At 35.6% G+C, this 22,700-nt stretch overlaps 1 protein-coding gene across 1 annotated transcript in view; it reads left to right on the plus strand.

The window, feature by feature from the left end:
- The window catches only part of dgkaa (diacylglycerol kinase, alpha a), a 40,673-nt gene that overhangs the window by 14,965 nt on the left and 3,008 nt on the right, over positions 1–22,700 (plus strand). The window contains exons 3-21 of the mRNA XM_065285427.2: positions 416–492; positions 2,102–2,231; positions 3,169–3,243; positions 3,339–3,388; positions 3,607–3,681; positions 4,183–4,299; positions 13,678–13,795; positions 14,905–14,993; positions 15,428–15,541; positions 16,435–16,533; positions 16,970–17,056; positions 17,818–17,891; positions 17,970–18,044; positions 18,208–18,293; positions 18,424–18,513; positions 19,290–19,450; positions 20,993–21,057; positions 21,196–21,286; positions 21,596–21,773. Of these exons, the coding sequence (XP_065141499.1) occupies positions 416–492; positions 2,102–2,231; positions 3,169–3,243; positions 3,339–3,388; positions 3,607–3,681; positions 4,183–4,299; positions 13,678–13,795; positions 14,905–14,993; positions 15,428–15,541; positions 16,435–16,533; positions 16,970–17,056; positions 17,818–17,891; positions 17,970–18,044; positions 18,208–18,293; positions 18,424–18,513; positions 19,290–19,450; positions 20,993–21,057; positions 21,196–21,286; positions 21,596–21,773 (1,851 nt within the window). The remainder of the gene's footprint in view (positions 1–415; positions 493–2,101; positions 2,232–3,168; positions 3,244–3,338; positions 3,389–3,606; positions 3,682–4,182; positions 4,300–13,677; positions 13,796–14,904; positions 14,994–15,427; positions 15,542–16,434; positions 16,534–16,969; positions 17,057–17,817; positions 17,892–17,969; positions 18,045–18,207; positions 18,294–18,423; positions 18,514–19,289; positions 19,451–20,992; positions 21,058–21,195; positions 21,287–21,595; positions 21,774–22,700) is intronic.

The following is a 22,700-nucleotide window of genomic DNA, read 5'->3' on the forward strand; positions in this document are numbered from 1 at the left end:
CAAATCTCTCGGGGTCGAAAATAACCTTCATGTGCATCTCAGAAGCACGTGGACCATATCTATTCTACTTATGAGTTTACATGCATGGTTTTCTAAAGCGTTATACTTATGCACAATTAGTGTAAAAGATATTATGCATAGTTTGCATGTAATACTAACTGTACTGAATTAGTATAGATCTATTGATACATTTTTGAGCCATTTATTTAAACATAAAATCATCATAAACATTCAAAAGAGGCTTAAAAGGTTGTGGTAAAGAGTTATGCATACTTCATTATGAGGAGTGGCATTCATATGCTTTCCTGGAACTGCAAGGCATGTGCAAAGGAAAGGCCAACAGGTCTACTGAAGACATCCTGGTTTTTCCATATTTAATAATCTGACTTCTTTTACTATCTGTATTGATTTGCAGACTGCAGTTTGAAAGTAAAAGATGTGTTAAAGGAGTTCAATGCAGACGGCAGGTTAGCCAAGTACAGACATGGAGAGGTGAGTAAATTGACTATGAAGCCATCCACCCATTGAATCACTTTATACTTTGTAATAAGCATATCAGATAAAAAACTGTATCTTGTCCATCAAACATGTACCTGCTTGATAAATGAGCCTTTTGGGTACCTCAGTACCGATGTGATGTTTCTGAACAAAATGTACCTAGAATCTTTCTCTGTAGTTTAATAGGGCGTTACACTAGCCACCCCATTGGGTTTGAAATGTTTGATGTTAATTCCCATGCATAGCTGTCATAAAATGAGTTGCTTGCCGGTTACAACCACAGGAAAGTTGTAGTAGTGGCACATTTAGATTTAAAGATAATAATAAGACTTGTATTAGTCTTAACTACACCTTCCTAGTAGCCACAACAATAATAATCATCATAATTATAGATTTTAATTCATATTCATATTCATACTAATCGTAAATCATGCATTTTGATTGAATCACATTCCCAAATATTATCCACATTCTCAAAACAAAATAAACGTAATGTAATGTAATCGTATTGTTAATACTGTGGAGTTGATAAGGGAATTGCTAACAGTTGATGATGATTAACAATGAAGATCAGGTAAGGGAGAGTGGAGGATTATGGGAAATGGAGTACAAGTGCCAATGATAGGGACAACAACGGAAAACAGACAGGGAGACAGAATGTGACACTTATTTGGAAATCATATATAGTAGTGGCCAAAAGTGACTTGCTATAATGCCGCATCAAATTAGGTTAAACCATCAAAATATGAGGTGCAAAAAATCCACTAAATTATTAAGGTATTTGAGATAATATATAATAAAGAGTTTGGTTCCAAAAAAATATAAATATATATATATATATATATATATATATATATATATATATATATATATATATATATATATATATATATATATCTCCAATACCTTAATAATTTAGTGGATTTTTTGCACCATAATTGCGAAAAGGCACCGTGTGTTTAAAGAAAAAAAACACAAAAAACAAAAGCTCACAGGTAATAAAGCATACATACTGACTACAGTTTTATGTTATTCATATTTATTGATGTTCTTTTGTGGTAAAATTTTGTTTCATGTAAAGTAGAATTTTTGTGTGTGTTTTTTTCTGTTGCAACATGCATGCAAAAATGCATTTTTTATGCATCTCAAATAAAATATTTGAATAAAGAGCAAAGATGTCAAGTGTTTAAAGCTGGGCATCACTTTTAGACACTACTGTTTTAAAAAATATATAATTATGATACAAACTATCATGATTTTTCTTTTGTACTGCTGAAAGAACAGTAATGTCCTCAGGCCTTTGAAGTTTGAACTAGGACAGGATCATACATTAAAATGAGGATTAGGTTTGTAGTCCAGATATTAATTGGTTTTAAGTCACATTCCTTTGAGAAATCTCAGATATTTTTAAGACTATATTACGATTGCGGAAATACAAGTGTGGAAACATTAAAACCAATGGCAATTTTGTTTGCTCACATTTGTATTGTGCAAGTATTTTCTATGTAATTGGGTGGCCTTAGTGAAATGCATAAACGCCTTTCCTGCAGCAACACCCTTTTTATTAATGAAATTTGCATTGTTGTTTCATATTCGCATTCAGTGCATCGATGAAGAAGGTTTTCGGCTCTTCCTGAAGACATATTTGGAAGAGGATGACTTCCCATCAGACCTGTGCCAGCGTCTCTTCAGGTCCTTCCAGAACTCAGAGTCGGCTAAATCAGATAGTAACCGTGAGTCACATCTATCCACCTCCATGTATGTCATATGATTTAGTGAATTAACAGGACTTGTATAAGCATTAAAACGTATGTAAAAAATGTAAAATGAAGTCATTATAATCAAAGCTGTCGGTCTGTGACATACAGTTATCTTTAAGTTTCCATTGAAAAAGGTGTGCAAGAATTACATTTATATTAACTCTTTCCCCGCCATTGACGAGATATCTTTTTGCAGAAACCTACCCATATTCAAAAGCTAATTGCAAAAGAACCACTGAAGGTAGGATGAAACAGTTTTTTTTGTTTGAAAGCAGAGGGTCTGTTCTTTCATTTGGTATATTGTATGTTTATATATTTAAAGAAGAACATTTTCTGGAAGACATTAAACTTTGGTGAAAATAATGAAAAACGCTGGCGCTGGCTGGGAACTTTTTTTTTAAAAACGCTGGCGGTGAAAGAGTTAATTGGACTATAGCCACAAGAACAATATACATGTTAGCATGAAAATTTGTTTTTTTGGGGGGGGGTTAATCCCTTAAAAGGACACCCCACTTTTTTAAAAAAATATGCTCATTTTCCACCTCCCCTAGAGTTAAATATTTGATTTTTACCGTTTTGGAATCCATTCAGCTGATCTCCGGGTTTGGCGGTACCACTTTTAGCATAGCTTAGCATAATCCATTGAATCTGATTAGACCATTAGCATCGCGCTAAAAAACTACCAAAGAGTTTTGATATTTTTCCTATATAAAACTTGACTCTTCTGTAGTTACATCATGTATTAAGACAAACAGAAAATTAAAAGTTGTGATTTTCTAGGCCGATATGGCTAGGAACTATACTCTCATTCTGGCGTAATAATCAAGGACTTGTTGAAAAAAAGTTGATTTTTAAATCCAATCCAATTGTGCATTTAAAATCATAAATATTTTTTGCTTTCTGTCTAAAGGGGAAGTCTTTTTGAAGGATGTGTCCTGTTATTTCTCTCTTCTGGAAGATGGGCAGCCCAGGGACAAACTTGAATGTAAACCCTACATTTTGCCACTTCAATAACTATAGTGAATTTTTCACAGCTTTGCACTTTTGAGTCTTCATGTGTCCCCATGTTTTTCCTCACAGTTGCCTTTAGACTTTATGACAGAGATGGCAATGGAGTGCTTGACAGTTCGGTGAGTCTTAAGTTAAATCTCTATAATTCATAAATGTTATAACCTGTAACAATCTGAGGGATTGCAACAATCTTTTTGAAGGAATTAAGTCATCTTTATTTTTATGGAAAATTATATGTATGTACTTCCAATTCCTTATTATGTAACAGAACTGAATCATCTTTCTTTAAATAAAACTTTTGGTAACATCTTTAACCATTCATGTTTCTGTGAAATAGGAAGTGGACCGCATTATTGCCCAGATGATGCACGCAGCAAACTACCTCGGTTGGGATGTGTCTGAACTGCAGCCTGTGAGTTTGCATTCATGCTTGTAAGGGTCAAACAATGCCCTCGATTTTCAAATCCTAAGATCACTTTGTTAGGACATTTAAAGTAATCTGAATATGTTTGGATGAGGGTTAGGATATCTTTAAAAAATGGTGTCTAATAAAGCATTTGTGGTTTGTCCGTGTAGTATTTGGCAAGTCGAAGTGAAATGCCTGTGGAATCCCTGCCATAACATTTCCAGATGTAACCACACCCTGTCGAACAAAAATTCCTCCCTCGTGGCAAGACTCAACTTGTCATGGACCAAAATAAATATTTTGCATGTTGCTCCTTTGACCATTCCTTGTTTGAAACATATTACAATGTTCATAAGACCAATTATCATGCAAGTTGATCAATGATTCCCTGAGGGGTCATTTATAAAATGACTCTATGTTCAGATTATTGCACAAATGAAATGGTTGCCACATATGCACATTAACAAAAGCAAACACACCTATACTCACTTTTTCTCTCGCCTTCAGGTACTGAAAGATATGATGACAGCTATTGATGCGGACAGCAGTGGAACCGTGTCCTTACAGGAATGGGTGGAGGGAGGCATGAATAACGTCCCACTGCTGGTTTTACTGGGACTGCAGGTGGGAAAGCACAGACACAGTGAAACATGACTATTAGCAGTTAAAATAAAGGGAGAAAAAGAGATAATTGTTTGTGTGACAGAGGCATTGCAGTGATCAATAGGGTGGCTGTAGGAACCAAAGTCCCGCCTTTCAATTAAAAGAACCAATCGCCTGATTGTTTAGTTTATAGTGCGAATGCGCTTTAAATGAACTATAAAAAATAGTTGTTTGTGTGATTTTTAGCCAAAGAGGTGCAATTTGTTTAATTATTGTGAAAGAAATTGTGCTTCTAAGAAACTTTGACTGATTGGTTCTTTCTTCTGTGCCTATGATTGGCTGCGTCCAAAACCGCCTACTTTCATACTATATACAGGGATGTGATTTTTCCGGATTAATCCGGAATTCCGGATTTTCCGACCTGATAATGTGACCTACGTGAATCATGCAGATATGTAAAAAAAAAAAACAAATAAGGGGGGAGGGGGGTATCTCACAGCCGTCGCCATGGTAACCCGGGACGGAACCACAATCGCCGTCCCGCGCAACAGGGCCACACCGGTGGCAGATGACAAAGAGATGCATTTTCCTTCCTTTCCAAGTATCAACAAGGACGTGTTTCTGACCGTTCGCAAATGGCGGATTCACCAATCAGACCCGATCGTTTCTCTCCTCTCTTCTCCTCATTTGCGACGTTTGGCTGTCACTTGCGTGACGCGAAACAAAGCAGCAAACATATACACGTCGGTTTACTTGGTGGATTTGGAGCAGCAATTTTCACAGAAATGAGAGGAAAAACGAGCACCATTGCAGAAAATCCTGGTGGCGACTTAGAGAGGGACGATGCAACAATATTGGTTCCGAAAAAAGGCAAGGAAATAAGTTACCTCATCGAGCCTGGTTTAACCTAACTGAGCATTACATTCGTGCATGAAACCTGATCGACGAACACGGAGGGGCGGGAATCGCGGGACGGAGTGGAGTCTAGAGTGATGTTTCTTCAGGCTCCGGTGTGAATATAAATGACAGCCACTTCAACCGCGTTTTCATCACTGCGTTTTCTCTTCTAAAGTTCGGTAAAAACACATAAATGGCTTAAAATCTTGTTTAAGAATCTGTTTTATAATGAGAATCTCTCTTTCAGCGCGCCTCTGTGTGTGTTTGCGCCGCGTGACAGCCGATTTTAATCTGACAGAGTTCGTCACTCACTGTACATTAAAAATCCCACACGAACATTACAGCGTAAATGCAAGGATTAAGATTGATTTTATATATAACAGATAATCTAGATACATTTACCCTAATAAGTTTTTAAAAACATGGTAATGTTTTAATGTTTTGCTTTAGTGTTTTAATGTCAGACAATCATTGAAATGAGGGAAAAATGAAGAGAAAGACAGCAGATATAGCATCCTTCTTCAGAAAGAGTAGCAAGAAGCAGCCAAACAAATCTTAGTAAAATACATTAAAGTAGCCTTCAAAATTCACATGATTTTCTGGTCTCTATAGTTTTTTCAGCAATAGGAAATATAAATTCTGGTTTCAAAGTAAATTTCAAAAGTTTTATTTGATTAAATAGTTAAAAAAACATGGAGGTTGAATTATGACTATAAATTGTATGTTAATCTCAATTCATTTTAATAAAAATTAAATTATTGTAGCAATTGTATGTTATACATTATTCTGATTAACACACTATAATATTTAAAAGTATTTTAAGGTTGGATGATAGAGATTTTATATGCCACCCCAGAGTAACTGCTGGCCCCTGCCTGGCCACCCCTATGAAAAATCCCTTGCTCTGCCACTGATTAGCAAAACACAAAAAATACATTATATTATAAATCTTTACCCGGACAAGTGACTTTTGTGCATGGACAAGTGAAACACAAATTTACTTGTCCGAAGGACAAGTTCCTCAAAAAGTTAATGTCAAGCCCTGATAAACATATTACAACAATTTACGATTAACTAAGAATAATAGTAAACTTCATTATTGTTAATATTGTGACTCTTGATGAGTCTTGATGACGTATGCAGCTTAGAAATGCGACCTCCGGAAGGCTGCAGACTTAGGATTGAGAAACGGCCTCTGTATCATCGTTTGTTTCAAAGGTTTCGTGTGTTTAAAGTTTTAAAGTTGACCAGTTTGATTAAAATAAATAGCACCTGCACTTTTTTGTACAGTTACTTCTATTTATTAGTGTCAACCTTCTATTGTTCATGTTTAACAGCTAACAAAGTAACTCATCTACAGGGGTCTAAAATTAGAAAAAGAGACCTTTAAGACACTTTATTATAACTAATGGTCCTGTGTAGCACATTTTACAGATATTTGTATTAAAAAAATACTCTGGTAAAAATAGAAGTACTGATTTAACTTCTTTACTCAAGTAAAAGTATCAAAGTACAGGCTTGGAAATGTACTTAAAGTATCAAATTAAAAGTAGCCATGCCTTTAGCTCTTTATAAGCCATTGCCTACATTTTATTTGGATGTCGGCAAAATAGGCCTTCTTTTGACATGAACATTTGCATGTTGCACATTTAGCTGTTAAAGTTGTGTAAAAATGCAAAACAAAAATAAGTTAAAACATATTTTTTTATCATGGTTGTTGATATAGAGAGAGGTGGTGATGGAGCAGTGGACAAGACACTTGCTTTTGATTCCCACTGCTACACATCCACCAAATAAGTTGTTATGTGTCATACTGTACAAAAAAGTTGCATGTTGCACATCTAGCTGTAAAATAAATTAAAATGTGTTTTTTGTTCAAATAAGTTGTTATGGGTCCTACTTTACTATCCGTATAGATCCGCCACCAGTTTGATTGGCGTGTGTGGGGGGGTCTCAATATATTTTCCTGCTTTTTTGTCCTTAGCCAATCACATGCCTGTATATAGTAGGTAAAAAGCAGTAGGCAAGGCAAGTAGTATAACCAAATTCATAGTATTTAAAAAACAGTAGGCGAAAATGATGACTGGCAAGATCCCAAAGTGCTCATTCGATGGACACTTGAATTCATAGGTGTCATTTACACTGGGGACGCTGGGGACATGTCCCCACCACTTTTTGAAATGGCTGATTTTGTCCCCACCACTTTTTGAAAGCATTTGGTTAAAATGTTCTGAAAAATCAAGCAATACATGTGCAACTTACACTGCAAAAATGACTTTCTTACTTAGTATTTTTGTCATGTTTTCAGTAGAAATATCAAAAAATTCTTAATCAAGACGCTTTTTCTTGATGAGCAAGATGACCTAAGAAAATAAGTCAAGTTTTTAGACAAAAAATATAAAATTTAAGTGAATTTGTGATTAAAACAAGCAAAAATATCTGCCAATGGGGTGAGATTTTTTTAAATATATTTCTACTGAAAACAAGACAAAAATACTAAGTAAGAAAGTCAGATTTTCAAGAAAAAAATTCTTAAAAACATCAAAAAATTCTTAAATTAAGATGCTTTTTTGATTAGCAAAAATCACCAAAAATATCAAATTAAAGTGATTTTGTGCGTAAAACAAGCACAAAAATCTGCCAATGGGGTAAGCAATTTTTTTTTTTGAATTTAGTGTTTAAGAAAAATGTTTGTTTTATGCACAAAATCACTTACATTTGGTATTTTTGGTCTAAAACTAGACTTATTTTCTTAGCTAATTTTGCTCATCAAGAAAAAGCATCTTAATTTAAGAATTTTTAGATATTTTTACTGAAAACAAGACAAAATTACTAAGAACATTTTTTTTCTTGAAAATAATTTTTTTGCAGTGTACGACTGGTTTTGTGGTCCAGGGTCACATATGTTGCATTGTGCGGTTATAGTGTGTTTTCTTTTACATATGTAATGAATTTCATTGTAATCATTGACTTAACGTGCTGCTGTTTTCTATAGTATGGTGCTTTGGCACTATTCGGTTGAGGGACTGTTACATGTGCAGTCGACATTGACCGGCCTACGCTATGCCCATTTTTGATGCGCCGTTATTCAATATTTTTCCCGTCCTGCTGTAATGTTTTTTCATCTGATATTTTGTCCCCACCTCTTTTCAACGCCCCTGGGAGGAATTATCCAACAAGGAGTGTTGTTTTACTAAAAAATGCCCAAAATCGGTAACGCAGCTCTAGTCAAATTAGGGATGCATAACGATTAATCGCGATTAATCTATAGCAGAATAAAAGTTTTTGTTTACATCATATATGTTTGTGAACTGTGTATAATAATTCTGTATATATAAATATGAACACATGCATGTGTGTGCATTTATCTATACATAATTATTACATGGATTAAAGTTTTCCGTCGCTAGACGGATTTCCGTCAATTGAAAAATTATTAAATTCACTTTTCATAAAGACGACGTGTATTCACCTTTTTAAGTGGGATGTGATCAAAGCCTGGAGCGGAGCCAAATCACGTTCCTCTATCCACTGTAAGCGTTCTGTAATCACTACGCACAGGATCCACTCCGGGTTTTCTGGCTGTATCACGTTAAGCTGAGGTAAAACTTTATTTAAGCTAGCATGGTCAAACTTATAATGCAGGAAGGCTCCGATGTTTTAGAGATCGATAAAGGTGTAAAAGACCCGGAGATTGACTTGGCTTAGCGAAATGATGAAGATTGGCAAGGCTTTCAGTTCGTGGGCTAAGAAAACCAAAAAGCCAGGTAACTTGCGTGTCTTTGCACAGTATGACTAGGGGTCCTGTATTTTGGGGGTAAATGATTTCTCCCGTACGTGATCACCCGCGTCCCGTTTTTGACTGCTATGCTGATCTAACGTTAACCAGTGGCTGATACAACGGGTTTGTTAAACTCATGGGTAAACTTCATGTGGCGCCACAAGAACCAGGAGGCAGATGACATCCAAATCCTGTTAGAGCGATTCGAGGAATCATAAGAGGAGACTGCTTCCGAAATGCTCTCGCGGGACTTTGATGTCAACCACATGTCGGTTCTTGCAGTTGCATTTGCGTGTGGTCACAAAAACTTAACATTTGTACACATATTTAAGCACCGCAGTTTAAAAACAAGTGATTTTAAGCCATTCAAAGTCAAACAACAGTGCAAAATGCGGCCGCTGTTTCTGTGTCAGATGGGCACGCAAAGCCGCGCATTCGCTTCTCATTGTGTGAGTATTTTTGCCGCTTTATTGGCCTTAAATAAACATATGCGTCAAAAATCCAGTCTTTGCAAGTATCCTCATATAAACACGACCATTTAGGTCTTAGGATAAAGTAAACAGCAGAAACATTGCGCACAAAATAGCACATCAGCGCTGCCTCTATTGTAACTTAATAATTTGTTGATAAAGGTACAGTCATTTTACATCTTTCACTATGGTTACAGACATCCTGTGGGTATTGTACACGAGTTTGACTCGAGTTACTCGTTTAGGATTTATATTCATACATAACGTTACTGTATTAGAGCTGTGACTAACGTTAAGCTGTTTTGTGAACGGAGCAGACCCTGGATTATTCGTTTATGTTTACTGAATAATATGATATGAAAAAGTTGTATTTGTTTACATTAGTAAATGCATTATATAACATGAACAAACAATGAAAATATAGAGTATATAAGCATTCTTGTTTATGTCATTACAGTAATTGACGGTAGTTCATGGTGCATTCACTATGTTAACAGTTTCAACTTTGATTTAAAAAAAATATAAGTAAATGCTCAAATTAATACATTTACAATTAATTAATTAATAAATAATTAATAAAAGATTCATTAAAGGTGGTGATATTCATGTTTTCTTTTTATATAGTGAGTTATTTAGCTGTTTCGCCTTAATCTGAAATTCCCTGCAAACTACAGCTACCTATATACCACAGGAGACTTTAATATGGAATTAATGGCAAAAAATCTCCCCTTAAAATGTTATTGGTCTCGCCTACATAAAGTGTTAGTTAAAGGAATTTGACTTGGCCGTAAAAAAATTTCAGTCAGAAGAATTTTTTTCACTTTAATCCCTGTTATTATATATTCTAATATACTATTATTCTGCTATAGATAAAGCGCGATTAATCGTTATGCATCCCTAATTCAAATGTAAATACATATATTAAACAGCTGTCCCTTTTGGTTAAATTGCGGTTGTATTACGTAATTCCAATTTACAATTAACGTCACGTAATGTATCAACATTGCGGATGTAGTACGCCCAAATTTATTCATAGTATCCATATTCATACTATATAGTACCTACTGTTTTATCGACCGTTGAGTAGGTACTTCATCTAATTCAGTACCTACTGTCACAGTATGCGATTTCGGACGCAGCCATCATTCATCCTAATGCAGTGGCTTCACAGATATTATCCTTTGCTTGATTTATCTAATATATCTTCTGTTTAATATTTCCAGTGTATTATACAATAAAATGAATAAGGATAAGGAGATGGAAACTCAAAGTGGAGTTGGACCGGAGGGATTTTATATCGCTTTTAGTTGGGAGGGGTATTTGCTGTCACACATTCTGGCTCCAGATGCAAAGTCAGAGAGTTGAGGTGCTATTTTTGGAGCATATAAGATCATGTATCAAATCAAATGCTTTTCTTTTCAGAATGCATTTCTGGTAAAACCCTACCAGAGATCCTGATACAAATCAGTAGAAAAGAATGACAAAAGGGAAAATAAAGTAAAAATACAATCTGCTGCACAAAATAGTTTTGTCTGGTTCAACTTAAAACGTAAGTTACCAGGTTGCCTTAACATTTTGAGTTCATTCAATGCATCTTTACACAACTTTTTGAGTTGAATTAACTTAAAAAGATTCTTAAAAAACTAAGTTACCTTGTTGCCTTAAAATCTTTAAGTTTTTTGACTACACAAAGGTAAATTTTGGACATTCTACTAAGTAACTTTACACAATAACTTTCATTAATTTGCCACTACATGTCAGCTAACTCTCATTAGATTATTAGTAGACTGTTAGTGATGGGTTGGTTGAATAAGTTGACATGTTCTCCAGTCAGTTGAATGTCTGTTGGGGAGCATCTCAAAAAAACGGTTAGTGTGTATATATAAAACAGACAGTTTACTTATACTGTTCAATACTTTAGAAAAAGTTGCAAAGTTACTTACAGTCTGTAAAATAATATGAATTGCTAAAAAATAAAGTGGTACCCTGCGGTAACTAAAAATGGTTAGGCTACGAGTTCATCTTGTTGTATTTAATTATTATGTGTGAGCTTTTGCCAGCGAACACATCGGTCTCTGTTATTACACCTAAAGCCTGCTGACTTTGCGTTGGTGCAAACACTCTGACACTTGTATGTTTGCATGCAGGCACACACGCAGTAACACCCACAAGCAAATATATTAGAAAGAATAGCAATTCATAGTGACAAACTTATATGCACCAAAAAAAATGTATAGACTGGCAAGCATACCACTAGGAAAACGCAAAACTGGACGATAAAAAGTTACTTTTAAACAAGCCGCTTGGCAGCTTTCACATGTAAGATGACACCCATCAAGTAACGATAGACCTCTCCATAAAGGGACCTTTAGCTGTTGGATGGCCAAATTACTCTTGTCTGTCTGTGCCACTGCATGACCTGAAGACAAGCTACAGAGACAGAGTTTTTTTTTTTTTCATTTCTAAATGTAATAAAACACCATGAATTGCTCATGAGTTTACCCCCACTAACTGCACAGGGTGTCATTGTCACACCATACATTAACATTTAAGGTTAACACAAGGGTTTTACAGTTCAACCACATAAGCAGCGTCATCGCAGACATGTAAGGAAGTAACGAGTATTTCGGACGTTTATCGACCCTGGAGGCCAATGCAGTTTGTGCCGCCTTATATTCTGTGAAACATTCGTAGCTTTTACATACTGTGCATGTCTTGTGCCTTCCATGTTTTGCGTCACCGTCCCGCTCAGGCACACATCTTAGCCAGAGACTTCCCCAAATGCTGTTTCCACCTGCCCATATAAGGCACAGGGGAAGTGCCAACAATTAAGCCCAGTTACGACTATGTGGGTTAAAGTTTTAGGTCTCCTGCCCGGCTGACTGTAGTTTCCTTCTGAGTCATCACAACCAAAGATTTGACACTAATAATAAGGCCCTGATGTGAATGCCATTAGTCCCCCTCAACACCTTCGGTCGGGCAGATGAATTCATAAAAAATAAGCAGTAGGTGTAAGATAAGAATGCCAAGTGTTATAAACACTGCATAGGCATGCAAGTTAGAGTATTTGTTACGGTTATACACTGAATTAAATTAATTTACGGTTCTTAGTATAGTTTCTTTTATTATAAGAGACGGGTTTTATCTTGCCCACTCTGAGTTAAATGTTTTTGCTCAGGGCATTTTATGGAGGTCTTCTGTATCTGGGTTTCCATCGAAACGTGAAGCAAATCTTTTCAAAATTTGCATAAAAAGAAAATAAAGAAATACAAATTAGGTGCGTTTCCATCATCAAGGTGTTGAGTGAATGATGGTGGTATTGGTAATCAACCAACAATGGAAAAGGTCAGACACGTGGGTTAAATTTATTTGGCAAATGCGTTTCCATCTCCCATTATTTGCATTAACTCTTTATTGCATACGTCAAAAAACACAATTTTTATTTTAAATTAGCTTTTTCCATCGCTCGTTTCTTATGTGATACTTTAAAATGTGCATAAAACCCAGGCAGTTCCCTTTGAAAAGGTTAGGTACCATTTAGAAACAGATATGTATACATTTAATACCAATATGTATTTTTAAGATACTAATATGCACTCTTTGGTACCTATATGTACTAAAAATGAACTAATATGACCTCTTTAAGTACAAAGGTGTAGTTTTTTAAAGGGTACCACCCCAGTGACGGCTTCACGGCTATATACCATTTTTTCTGACATTGGAGGAACCAATGAGATTATTTGGTTGTGAAGTGCAGTATTATAAAACAGTGTTTTTTAAACTTTTTTAACGTGCGGCCCCCCTGTGTATGGTGCATTACTATGCACCCCCCACCCAAAAAAATGTATGACAAAAACAGTTCTAAAATGTAACATTTGAATTAAACAAAACATTATATTATACAAAGTACTTCTGTTGGTTAGTAGGCTTATTTTTGGGCGTTATTACACAGAATTCATGATAAATGAATGTATTTTCTAAAATGTCACAAAACTGGGGCCCCCCTGGCTTCCAGTTTGAGAACCACTGTCATAAAATATATGTGGAAAGAATTGCTCAGATAGTTCAGTCTTTGGAGAATAAACTGTGATATTAAAGAGATCTCACCTTTGATGTGGATTTCCTGTGAAATCGAGGTTGATTTAAAGAATATGAAACACAAACCGATATGTGTTTTTACTGTACAAGACTGTTGCATTTTGCACATTTAGACCATCAAGAATTTACCTGTTCGTTTTTTTTTTTTTTAAGATGACCCAAAAAGATGGCCAGCATTTATGGAGGATGAAGCATTTTAACAGGCCTGCGTATTGTAATGTCTGTCAAAATATGCTGCTGGGTCTGCGCAAACAGGGTCTCTGCTGCACCTGTAAGTAAAATGATTTCTTCAGTTACGTTATTAATTTATTATATATATATTAATATTAACCTGGATGGCGCCTTGCATGGCTGACACCGCCGTCTGTGTAAGAATGGGTGAATATAAGGCAAAATGTAAAGCCCTTTGGATCGCCATTTGGTCTATGAAAGCGCTATATAAATGCAGTCCATTTACCATTTTACCATTTATTAAATTTTAAAGACACACACAACGTGGCAATAACATTATCTCTGGCTTTCTACTTGAAATATTCTTTTTTTAAAAATGATAAAGATTATAAATAACTTATAAAGCAAGCAAGGTAATCTAATAATATGGGCACCAAAATGAAAACTTGCTCTTGATGCCCCGCTCACAGATTATGCAACCAGCCTTAGAGGTGCTTTCTACACAAACTCATTTTATTCGGGTAAACTTTACTTTTGATATTGTCTCCGCATTATTGCTTAGTTACTGTATCATCAGGCCAAAAGCGCCAGGCCAAGAAAGCCTCGGAAGTCACAGCGAGACTGCCCTGGCATGTATTGGCCATGAAGGGGACATTTCACAAGACATTTTTAAGATGTCAAATAAATCGTTGGTGTCCCCAGAGTATGTATGTGAAGTTCTAACTCAAAATATCATACAGATAATTTACATTATCTTTTTAACATGTTAAAATTGCCACTTTGTAGGTGAAAAATGTGCCGTTTTTGGGTGTGTCCTTTACAATGCAAAGAGTTCATCTCTGCACTAAATGGAAGTGGCGTGGTTAGATAGTGCAGATTAAGGGGTGGTATTATTCCCTTCTGACATCACAAGGGGAGCCAAATTTTTAATGACCTATTTTTCACATGCTTGCAGAGAATGGTTTACCAAAACTAAGTTACTGGTTTGATCTTTTTCACATTTTCTAGGTTGATAGAAGCACTGGGGACCCAATTATAGCACTTTAACATGGAAAAGTCAGATTTTTATGATATGTTAATTTGGCCCAAATTGAACAAACTCTATTAACTAGTTGTTTAAATTAAGTTTTAGTAAAACCACCACTGTAATGTTTAGTTTTGATCTGAGGTCAGATGATTAGTATCACAACAGTTTGCTGTCTTACACAGGCTGTAAATACACAGTACATGGCCGGTGTGCCAATAAGAACCCAGCTCCATGCAGTCGCACATACGTGATGTCCAAGAAAGAGACAGGGGTAAGCACACATTTACATTTGACATATTTATGCATTTGGCAGACGTTTATCCAAAGCGAATTGCAGTGCATTACAAGGGATACATTTTTATCAGTATGTGTATTACCTGGGTTTGAACCTATGAAATTTTGCACTGCAGACGCAATACCCAACCACTGAGCTGTGGTATTCACAGTTCAATCATAATCATATATCATCTGTTTATCTGTATATATGAGATGTACTGAAATGGTTCCACTGTGACAACTTCCCCCATACAGTGAGTACAACATTTCTTGTTAACTGTGGGGCAAGTAGTCACAAATGTTTTATGTGCATAAAACGTAGGAGGTATGTAGTAAAAAGTGTAACAGCTAGCTCTCCTGTATTCGAATTACTTGAGTCAACAATGTAAATCTAAACAGCATACACACATTTTATTTGTTTATATGCAGACTGCAACTCATGACTGGGTGACTGGAAACTGTGATTCTGGGAAGTGCGACAAGTGTCAAAAGAAAATAAAGCACGGGCTTACTGGAAAGCGCTGCGTTTGGTGTCATACCCTGGTGAGACTGGTATTTTATACTAAATAATAACTGTTTAAAAAAAAATATATATATATACACATATATGTATATACACACACATATATACATATACACATATACAGTACTGTGGGTTCAGACCAGCCGCGTTTGAGGTGTCAAATTCGCGTCTACCTTGTCTAGTTTGCCGCTTGAACATTTTGAGTTTACTCGCTTCATTCGCGCGTGAAATTCTAGTTATCGAGACATTCACACGGAAATTCGCGTCTACCACGTCTGGTTTGTCGCTTGAACATTTTGAGTTTACTCGCTTCATTCGTGCGTGATTTTCTTGTCATCGAGTCACGCAGAAATTCGTGTAATGGGAGGGGCTTCTGCGACTTCGCTCGTTTCCTGTAATCACATCACTACTACAGCAAGCTCCTGATTGGTTAACGCGGTGCAAATATTTTAAAGGCACACAAGGCAAGTCTGAGTATTATTTCTCTACTAGCTCCCCCTAGTGTCTGGGACTAAATGCGTTCTATATCTAAGACTATACGAGTTTTTTTTTTCAGCTTTTGAATATGGGTAGGTTTCTGCAAAAACACCACATTTTGAGCAAAAAGCAGAGATAATTCCATTTTTGTGACTTTTCATAGAGATCCCATTCAGAGCGATCTTTAAAACAGACACGGACATGCTTAAGCTTGCCATAGGGCAATACTTGCGGGTTTAAAAAGTTGCGGAATGGCACCACCTGGTGGATAATAGCGGTATTGCGGAAAGACTGAAAATCTCGTCATTGGCAGGGAAGCGTTTTCTCTTGATTGACTAGATATCTCGTCATTGCATAATTATTGTTTACTAGACAGAAGTTAGGGGTAAAGTTTTGTAGTTTTCCATTACAATGATGCCTTTTCTTTTACTATTAGAGACATGATGAGTGTGCAACTCAGGAACCCTTTGAATGTGATTGTGGGCCTTTTAGGGACCATGTTTTACCCCCATGGGCCATCTATCCCATCATCAAGGTAATGTCGCCAAAACGAAAATGGTTTTAATATACTTACCAGCACTATGTTGCAAATCTAGAAGAAATTATATTGCAGTTGCAAATGGTGACAGCTGAATGTAAAGTAAGCTGATTTCTCCACGTGTAGTATTGTCATTTAAAAAGTGAAGTTTCAGCCCTCAACTGATGTTTATGTTGTCATTTTGCGTATTGGCCACCAGTTGGGTGATTGCAGTACCAGTTTTAGCCACAAGTTTTGTTATTGCAATACCAGTTTTGGCCACAATCCTACATACTGTTCCTTTAAATCTATACATTTTAGTAGTATGCACATTTACTGTAGTGTTGGTAATATTAAGCTGGGGTCGCTGTTTAGCAGCGTCATGTGTAGCAGAAGTGATGCATAACGCTGTATATTTCTTATGTGGTCAATCTTTTTGTTTTTTGGCTCTCAGGAGAGACTGAACACCATTAGGAATGGATGCTCGTTTGCAAGTGATGACAGTGAGCACAACACTACACCTGAAGGACAGATATTACAGGTAGGACACAGTCTGTCTAGTGTCACCAAACACAATTATTAATTTGGTGACTTTAACACTCCCTTGTTTTTCATTGGTTGGACAATAGATTTTATGCATTTGGCAGATGCTTTTTTGTTTATCAGTTTGTCTGTTCCCTGTGGAATGAACCCACAACCTTTGTACTGCCAATGCAATACTCAATTGAGCAACAGGAACAATGTTTTAAAAGTGCTTCATGGTCAAAATGCACAAATTTTGGTGAAATCAGAATATGTATGGCCTAAGCTGGAATATACCAGTGGCGGCTCGTGACTACTCTTCCGAGGGTCGTTATTCAAACTAAGTGTTCGGAGTGTTGTGTGTTGCTCGTGTTTTCAAAATATGTGTTTGTGTTTGTCATGTGAATCATGTGCATCACGTGTTTTGTCAAGGTAAGTGCCTGCTTATCGCGTCAAAACTGTTTACGATAAAAGAGACGCTCACGTTCACAAAATACACGCAAGACACTCCCTTAACAGTAAACTCTAAGATTATGCGAGTATCTGGCAAACGCAAGTGTCTCTTTTATCATAAACCCTTTAGACACGTCTGCAGCTGGCACTTATTTTGACAAGTCACGTGATGCACACAGGATCTTTCGATGCGCAGAACACATATTTTGAATAAAGGAACCACACACATGATGGGCTACATACATGTTGTGACTGACTTCGCATCGAGCACCCTCGCCACTGGGATATATAAAATGTTTTTTAATCCAGCATCTTTTGCCGTAACAGATAAACCCGATTCCTAAGACTCATCCACTGTTGGTGTTTGTGAACCCGAAAAGTGGTGGGAAACAGGGGGAAAGGTGAGCAACTAATATATTTGTAAATATAAGCATAATATTTGGTCTTAAGCCAAATAATAAATACATTTGCTTTTACAGAGTCCTTCGAAAATTTCAATTCCTGTTAAATCCTCGGCAAGTTTATAATCTTTCCAGTGGCGGACCGGGACCAGGGTAAAGATTTCTCTATAATTAAAGCAGTTTTAGTAAATACTTGACTGTGTCTTGTTTAGTTGGCTTGTGGCCTGTATTCATTTAGTTGAATTTGTTGATGGCTAAACCAAATGTGAGTTTTTTTGCTTTTAATTTTAATCTGTAATCATTTATGTTCACCCAGATTGCATTTCTTCAAAGATCTGCAGGACTATAGAATATTAGTCTGTGGAGGTGATGGCACAGTGGGCTGGATTCTTGATGCCATAGGTAAAAAACCTCAGACATAAATCCTTTGTTTCTCACAGTACCTCATAAGAGGATTTGAAATTTTCAAATATGTTTTACCTTGGTATCAGTTCTTTTACAACTATCCCCTTTCTTTCAATACCTTACAAAGATAAAGCCAACCTGCCAGTGCGCCCTCCAGTGGCTGTGCTTCCTCTTGGCACAGGAAATGATCTCGCCCGCTGTCTGCGATGGGGCGGAGGTGAGGAGAGAAGCTGAGGGTATACATTGTTCTGTGTGAATCATTTATTAAACCAAAAGAGAAGAAAAACACCACAAATAAGACAGTTAAATGATATAGAAAAAACAAAACATTTACATTTTTACATAAATCAAAGAAAACTCAATAATCCTCTTTATTCATTTCTATAAATGAACACTTGATTACATTTAGGCATTTAGCAGATGCTTTTATCCAAAGCGATCTAAAGAGGACATTTCACAAGACTTTTTTAAGATGTCAAATAAAACTTTGGCGTCCCCAGAGTACGTATGTGAAGTTTTTGTTCAAAATACCATATAGATAATTTATTATAACATGTTAAAATTGCCACTTTGTAGGTGTAAGCAAAAATGTGCCGTTTTTGGGTGTGCTTTAAAATGCAAATGAGCTGATCTCTGCACTTAATGGCAGTGCCATGGTTGGATAGTGCAGATTAGGGGGCGGTATTATCCCCTTCTGACATCACAAGGGGAGCCAAATTTCACTGACCTATTTTTTCACATGCTTGCAGAGAATGGTTTACCAAAACTAAGTTACTGGATTGATCTTTTACATATTTTCTAGGTTGATAAAAGCACTGGGGACCCAATGATAGCACTTAAACATGAAAAAAGTCACATTTTCATGATGTCCCCTTTAAAAAAAAAAATTAGGAAGCAAGATCCATGTAAACCTATACAGGGCTGGCAAAATATTTTTATAGACCTGCCCTGTCTGTGTTCAGGTAGTGGTTCTCACCAGCGCTCTGGTTCTAGGTTATGATGGCGTGGATCTGGGTCGAATCCTAAAAGACATTGAGGCGAGTTCTGAGGTCAAGATGGATCGATGGAGCATACAGGTGATTCTTGAGGACAGTAAGGAGAGAGGTGACCCGGTGCCTTATGAAATCATCAACAATTATTTCTCCATCGGAGTGGTAAGTACACCATGAATCTACCCATTGAGCAATATCCATCATTTCACAGTCTAGGTTAACTTTAGACCTGATAAAGTTACCCACTAGCTACGAGTTACCGACTTAAACTTGAATTTGATTACATTAATATAACTTGCGAGATGTATGATATTGCATCACGAAAGGGAAGTCCACAGTAATGTGTTTGGTTTCATTGATTTATTTTTAATTTTTTTTACTGTATGGTCTAGCCTGTAGACATCTGGCCTGTGTTTGAACAGCTTTCAGAAGTCCTTTAAATGCAAATTTGCTTGCTGGGTATCATCAAACCAGTTATACTTTATAATTGCTTTTAATAATGCTTCATCTTAGTAATGATAAAATCACATTTTATCAATAAATTCTATTATTTTTAAACACTTTTGTATGGTTAAAACCATATGTGACCCTGGACCACAAAACCTGTCATAAGTCGCATGGGTATTTTTTGTAGCAATAGCAAACAATACATAGTATGGGTCCAAATTATATATATTTTTAATGCCAAATCATTAAGATATTAAGTAAAGATCATGTTCAGTTCAGATATTTTACAAATGTCCTACTGTAAATGGGTCAGTGACAAAAACGGTTTGGCAAGATGAGAAATGCAAAATTTAAAATAAAATTTTAAAAGCACGCATCAGATTTATTTCAATGCACCTATTTTATTTATGTTAATTTTATGCAATAAAAAAGTACATTTGCACAATGTTTATGAAAGTTGAGACTAAATGGACCTGAAAATGTCAAATGGTGTAACCGCCAATTGCGCCAAAGAATGAGAAATATTAAATATTTTATCCACCTTGATGGCATGTACACGTAATCACCAAAAAACATCATTTTATTAGTTATTTTTAAATGTTAATTTTAATGCGTTTTTGTAATATTTGTCCCGACATATGCTGAAAACAGCTCTGTTTTCTAAATAATCTTTGACAAATGATGTAAAAACGTATTTAAAAAAATCACATTACACTAAACTAGATGATTTTATTTAATTCCACATTTTTTATTAATATTTTTATAGTTTCATTTAAAAAAAATACTAGTTACACCAATTGAAATTTTTGCAATTATCCCCCAAATATTCTTTCAAAATAAAATAAAACCAGAAATTTTAGACTTGGTCCTTAAATAAGAGAATGTATGTAAGTAATCTGCAAATTTATTTTGAAATTTTAACCCTTTTACATTTAATTGAAACATATGGACACAAAATAATTAATGTCACATCATTGACCTAAATATATCAAATATTTATATTTATAAGAACTTATAATTTATTTATATAAGAATTTAAAATATGTATTTATTTATATTTATAAGAACTTCATTTGAACAACCCCAAAGACAATTTTTTTAAATGGTTGTATCTAGGCCAATATATGGAAAGCTTATTTATTCAGTTTCAGATGATGTATAAATCTCAATTTAAAGAAAAAATGCCCGTTATGACTGGTTTTGTGGTCCAGGGTCACATACATGTTACTTTTACTTTGTACATTTTGTCTTAAACAGGATGCATCTATTGCTCATCGCTTTCACACTATGAGAGAGAAACATCCTCAGAAGTTTAACAGCAGGTTAGATCCATCATCATATTGTAGCAAAATTATTAATATGTTTATTATAAATAATAAATAATAGACTCTTATTAATCATTAAATATAATTTAAAACCATTACACTACATCACCTTACTCTCATTTCAATTTCTTTCAGAATGAAGAACAAACTGTGGTACTTTGAATTTGCCACTTCTGAGACCATCTCAGCATCATGTAAAAAACTGAAGGAGTGTATAACCATAGAGGTAAGATATTTTGATACGCAGGTACCCTTAAAAAGTGTCGAAATTACAACAAGAATTAACGGAAGACAATAATGAATTTGGTTTCGGTCACGATTGCTCTTTTCATGTGTTTGCTTCTACTCTAAAAGCATCATCATTGTCAGGGCATTAGTGTGATAAAATCTAGTATTAGTCATCTGCTGAAGAGCCAGCTTTAATTCAGTGTATAATGCAAATGCATTTCATTACTTAAAAATGTGCTTACACATTTGGCTTGAAATGATGAAAATTTGAAATCTGAAAAACATAACATTCTGTCTGGCTTTACAGTGTTGTGGGACACAGTTAGATCTCAGTAGTCTTTCCCTGGAGGGGATCGCTGTCCTCAACATTCCCAGCATGCATGGCGGGTCCAACTTGTGGGGCGAAGCCAAAAAGAGTGACAAAGTAGAACAAAATATGCCTGAGGTGATACTGGACCCTGAACTACTAAAAGTGAGCCCGCAAGGTAGGTTTTGTTTCAATACCATGTTGTGGGGTTGAATCTTGATGTGTTTTTTTCCAAAATAGTTTGTTATGCTACTGTATGAAAATTGTAAGTGCAGAAATTAAAAGTTAATTTCCAGAAAAGTGCAAAATATTTTATTTAGAAATCTCAAGAGATTGTCTTAAAGCATGACCGACTACATTTACATTGCACTGTTTCAGTAACTTAGGTACATTGTTTTGCGTACTTGAGGATGCTATTAAAAAGTAAACGCAAACTATATTTAACTGTAAACTTGCAGCTCACAATTGCAGACAAAGCCACAACAGTACAAACAGGCCTATATATAATTGTTAGAGTCAGTAAGTGGATGTAAAATTATCATTATGAGATACAATTATAACTGCAAAGCATAACATGATAACATGGATGTTTTTACAAATTTTTTAAATTCTATGCTATGCCCCCTTTAACATAAAAGTTAAAGGATTAGTCCATCTTCTTAAAAATTCCAGATAATTTACTCACCACCATGTCATCCAAAATGTTGATGTCTTTCTTTGTTCAGTCAAGAAGAAATTTTGTTTTTTGAGGAGAACATTCCAGGATTTTTCTCATTTTAATGGACTTTAATGGACCCCAACACATAACAGTTTTAATGCAGTATAAAATTGCAGTTTCAAAGGACTATAAACGATCCCAAACGAGGCATAAGGGTCATATCTAGCGAAACAATTGTCATTTTTTACAAGAAAAATAAAAAATATGCACTTTTAAACCACAACTTCTCATCTATCTCCGGTCCTGTGATGCGCCAGCGCGGCCTCACGCAATACGTCATCACATCAAGAGGTCACGGATGATGTATGCGAAACTTCGCCCCAGTGTTTACAAGTGTGGAGAAAGAGGACTGTTCTGACGTTGTTGTATGTCGAATTATACTAATTA

This window comes from Paramisgurnus dabryanus, chromosome 21 (genome assembly GCF_030506205.2).
Source record: "Paramisgurnus dabryanus chromosome 21, PD_genome_1.1, whole genome shotgun sequence".
NCBI lineage: Eukaryota > Metazoa > Chordata > Actinopteri > Cypriniformes > Cobitidae > Paramisgurnus > Paramisgurnus dabryanus.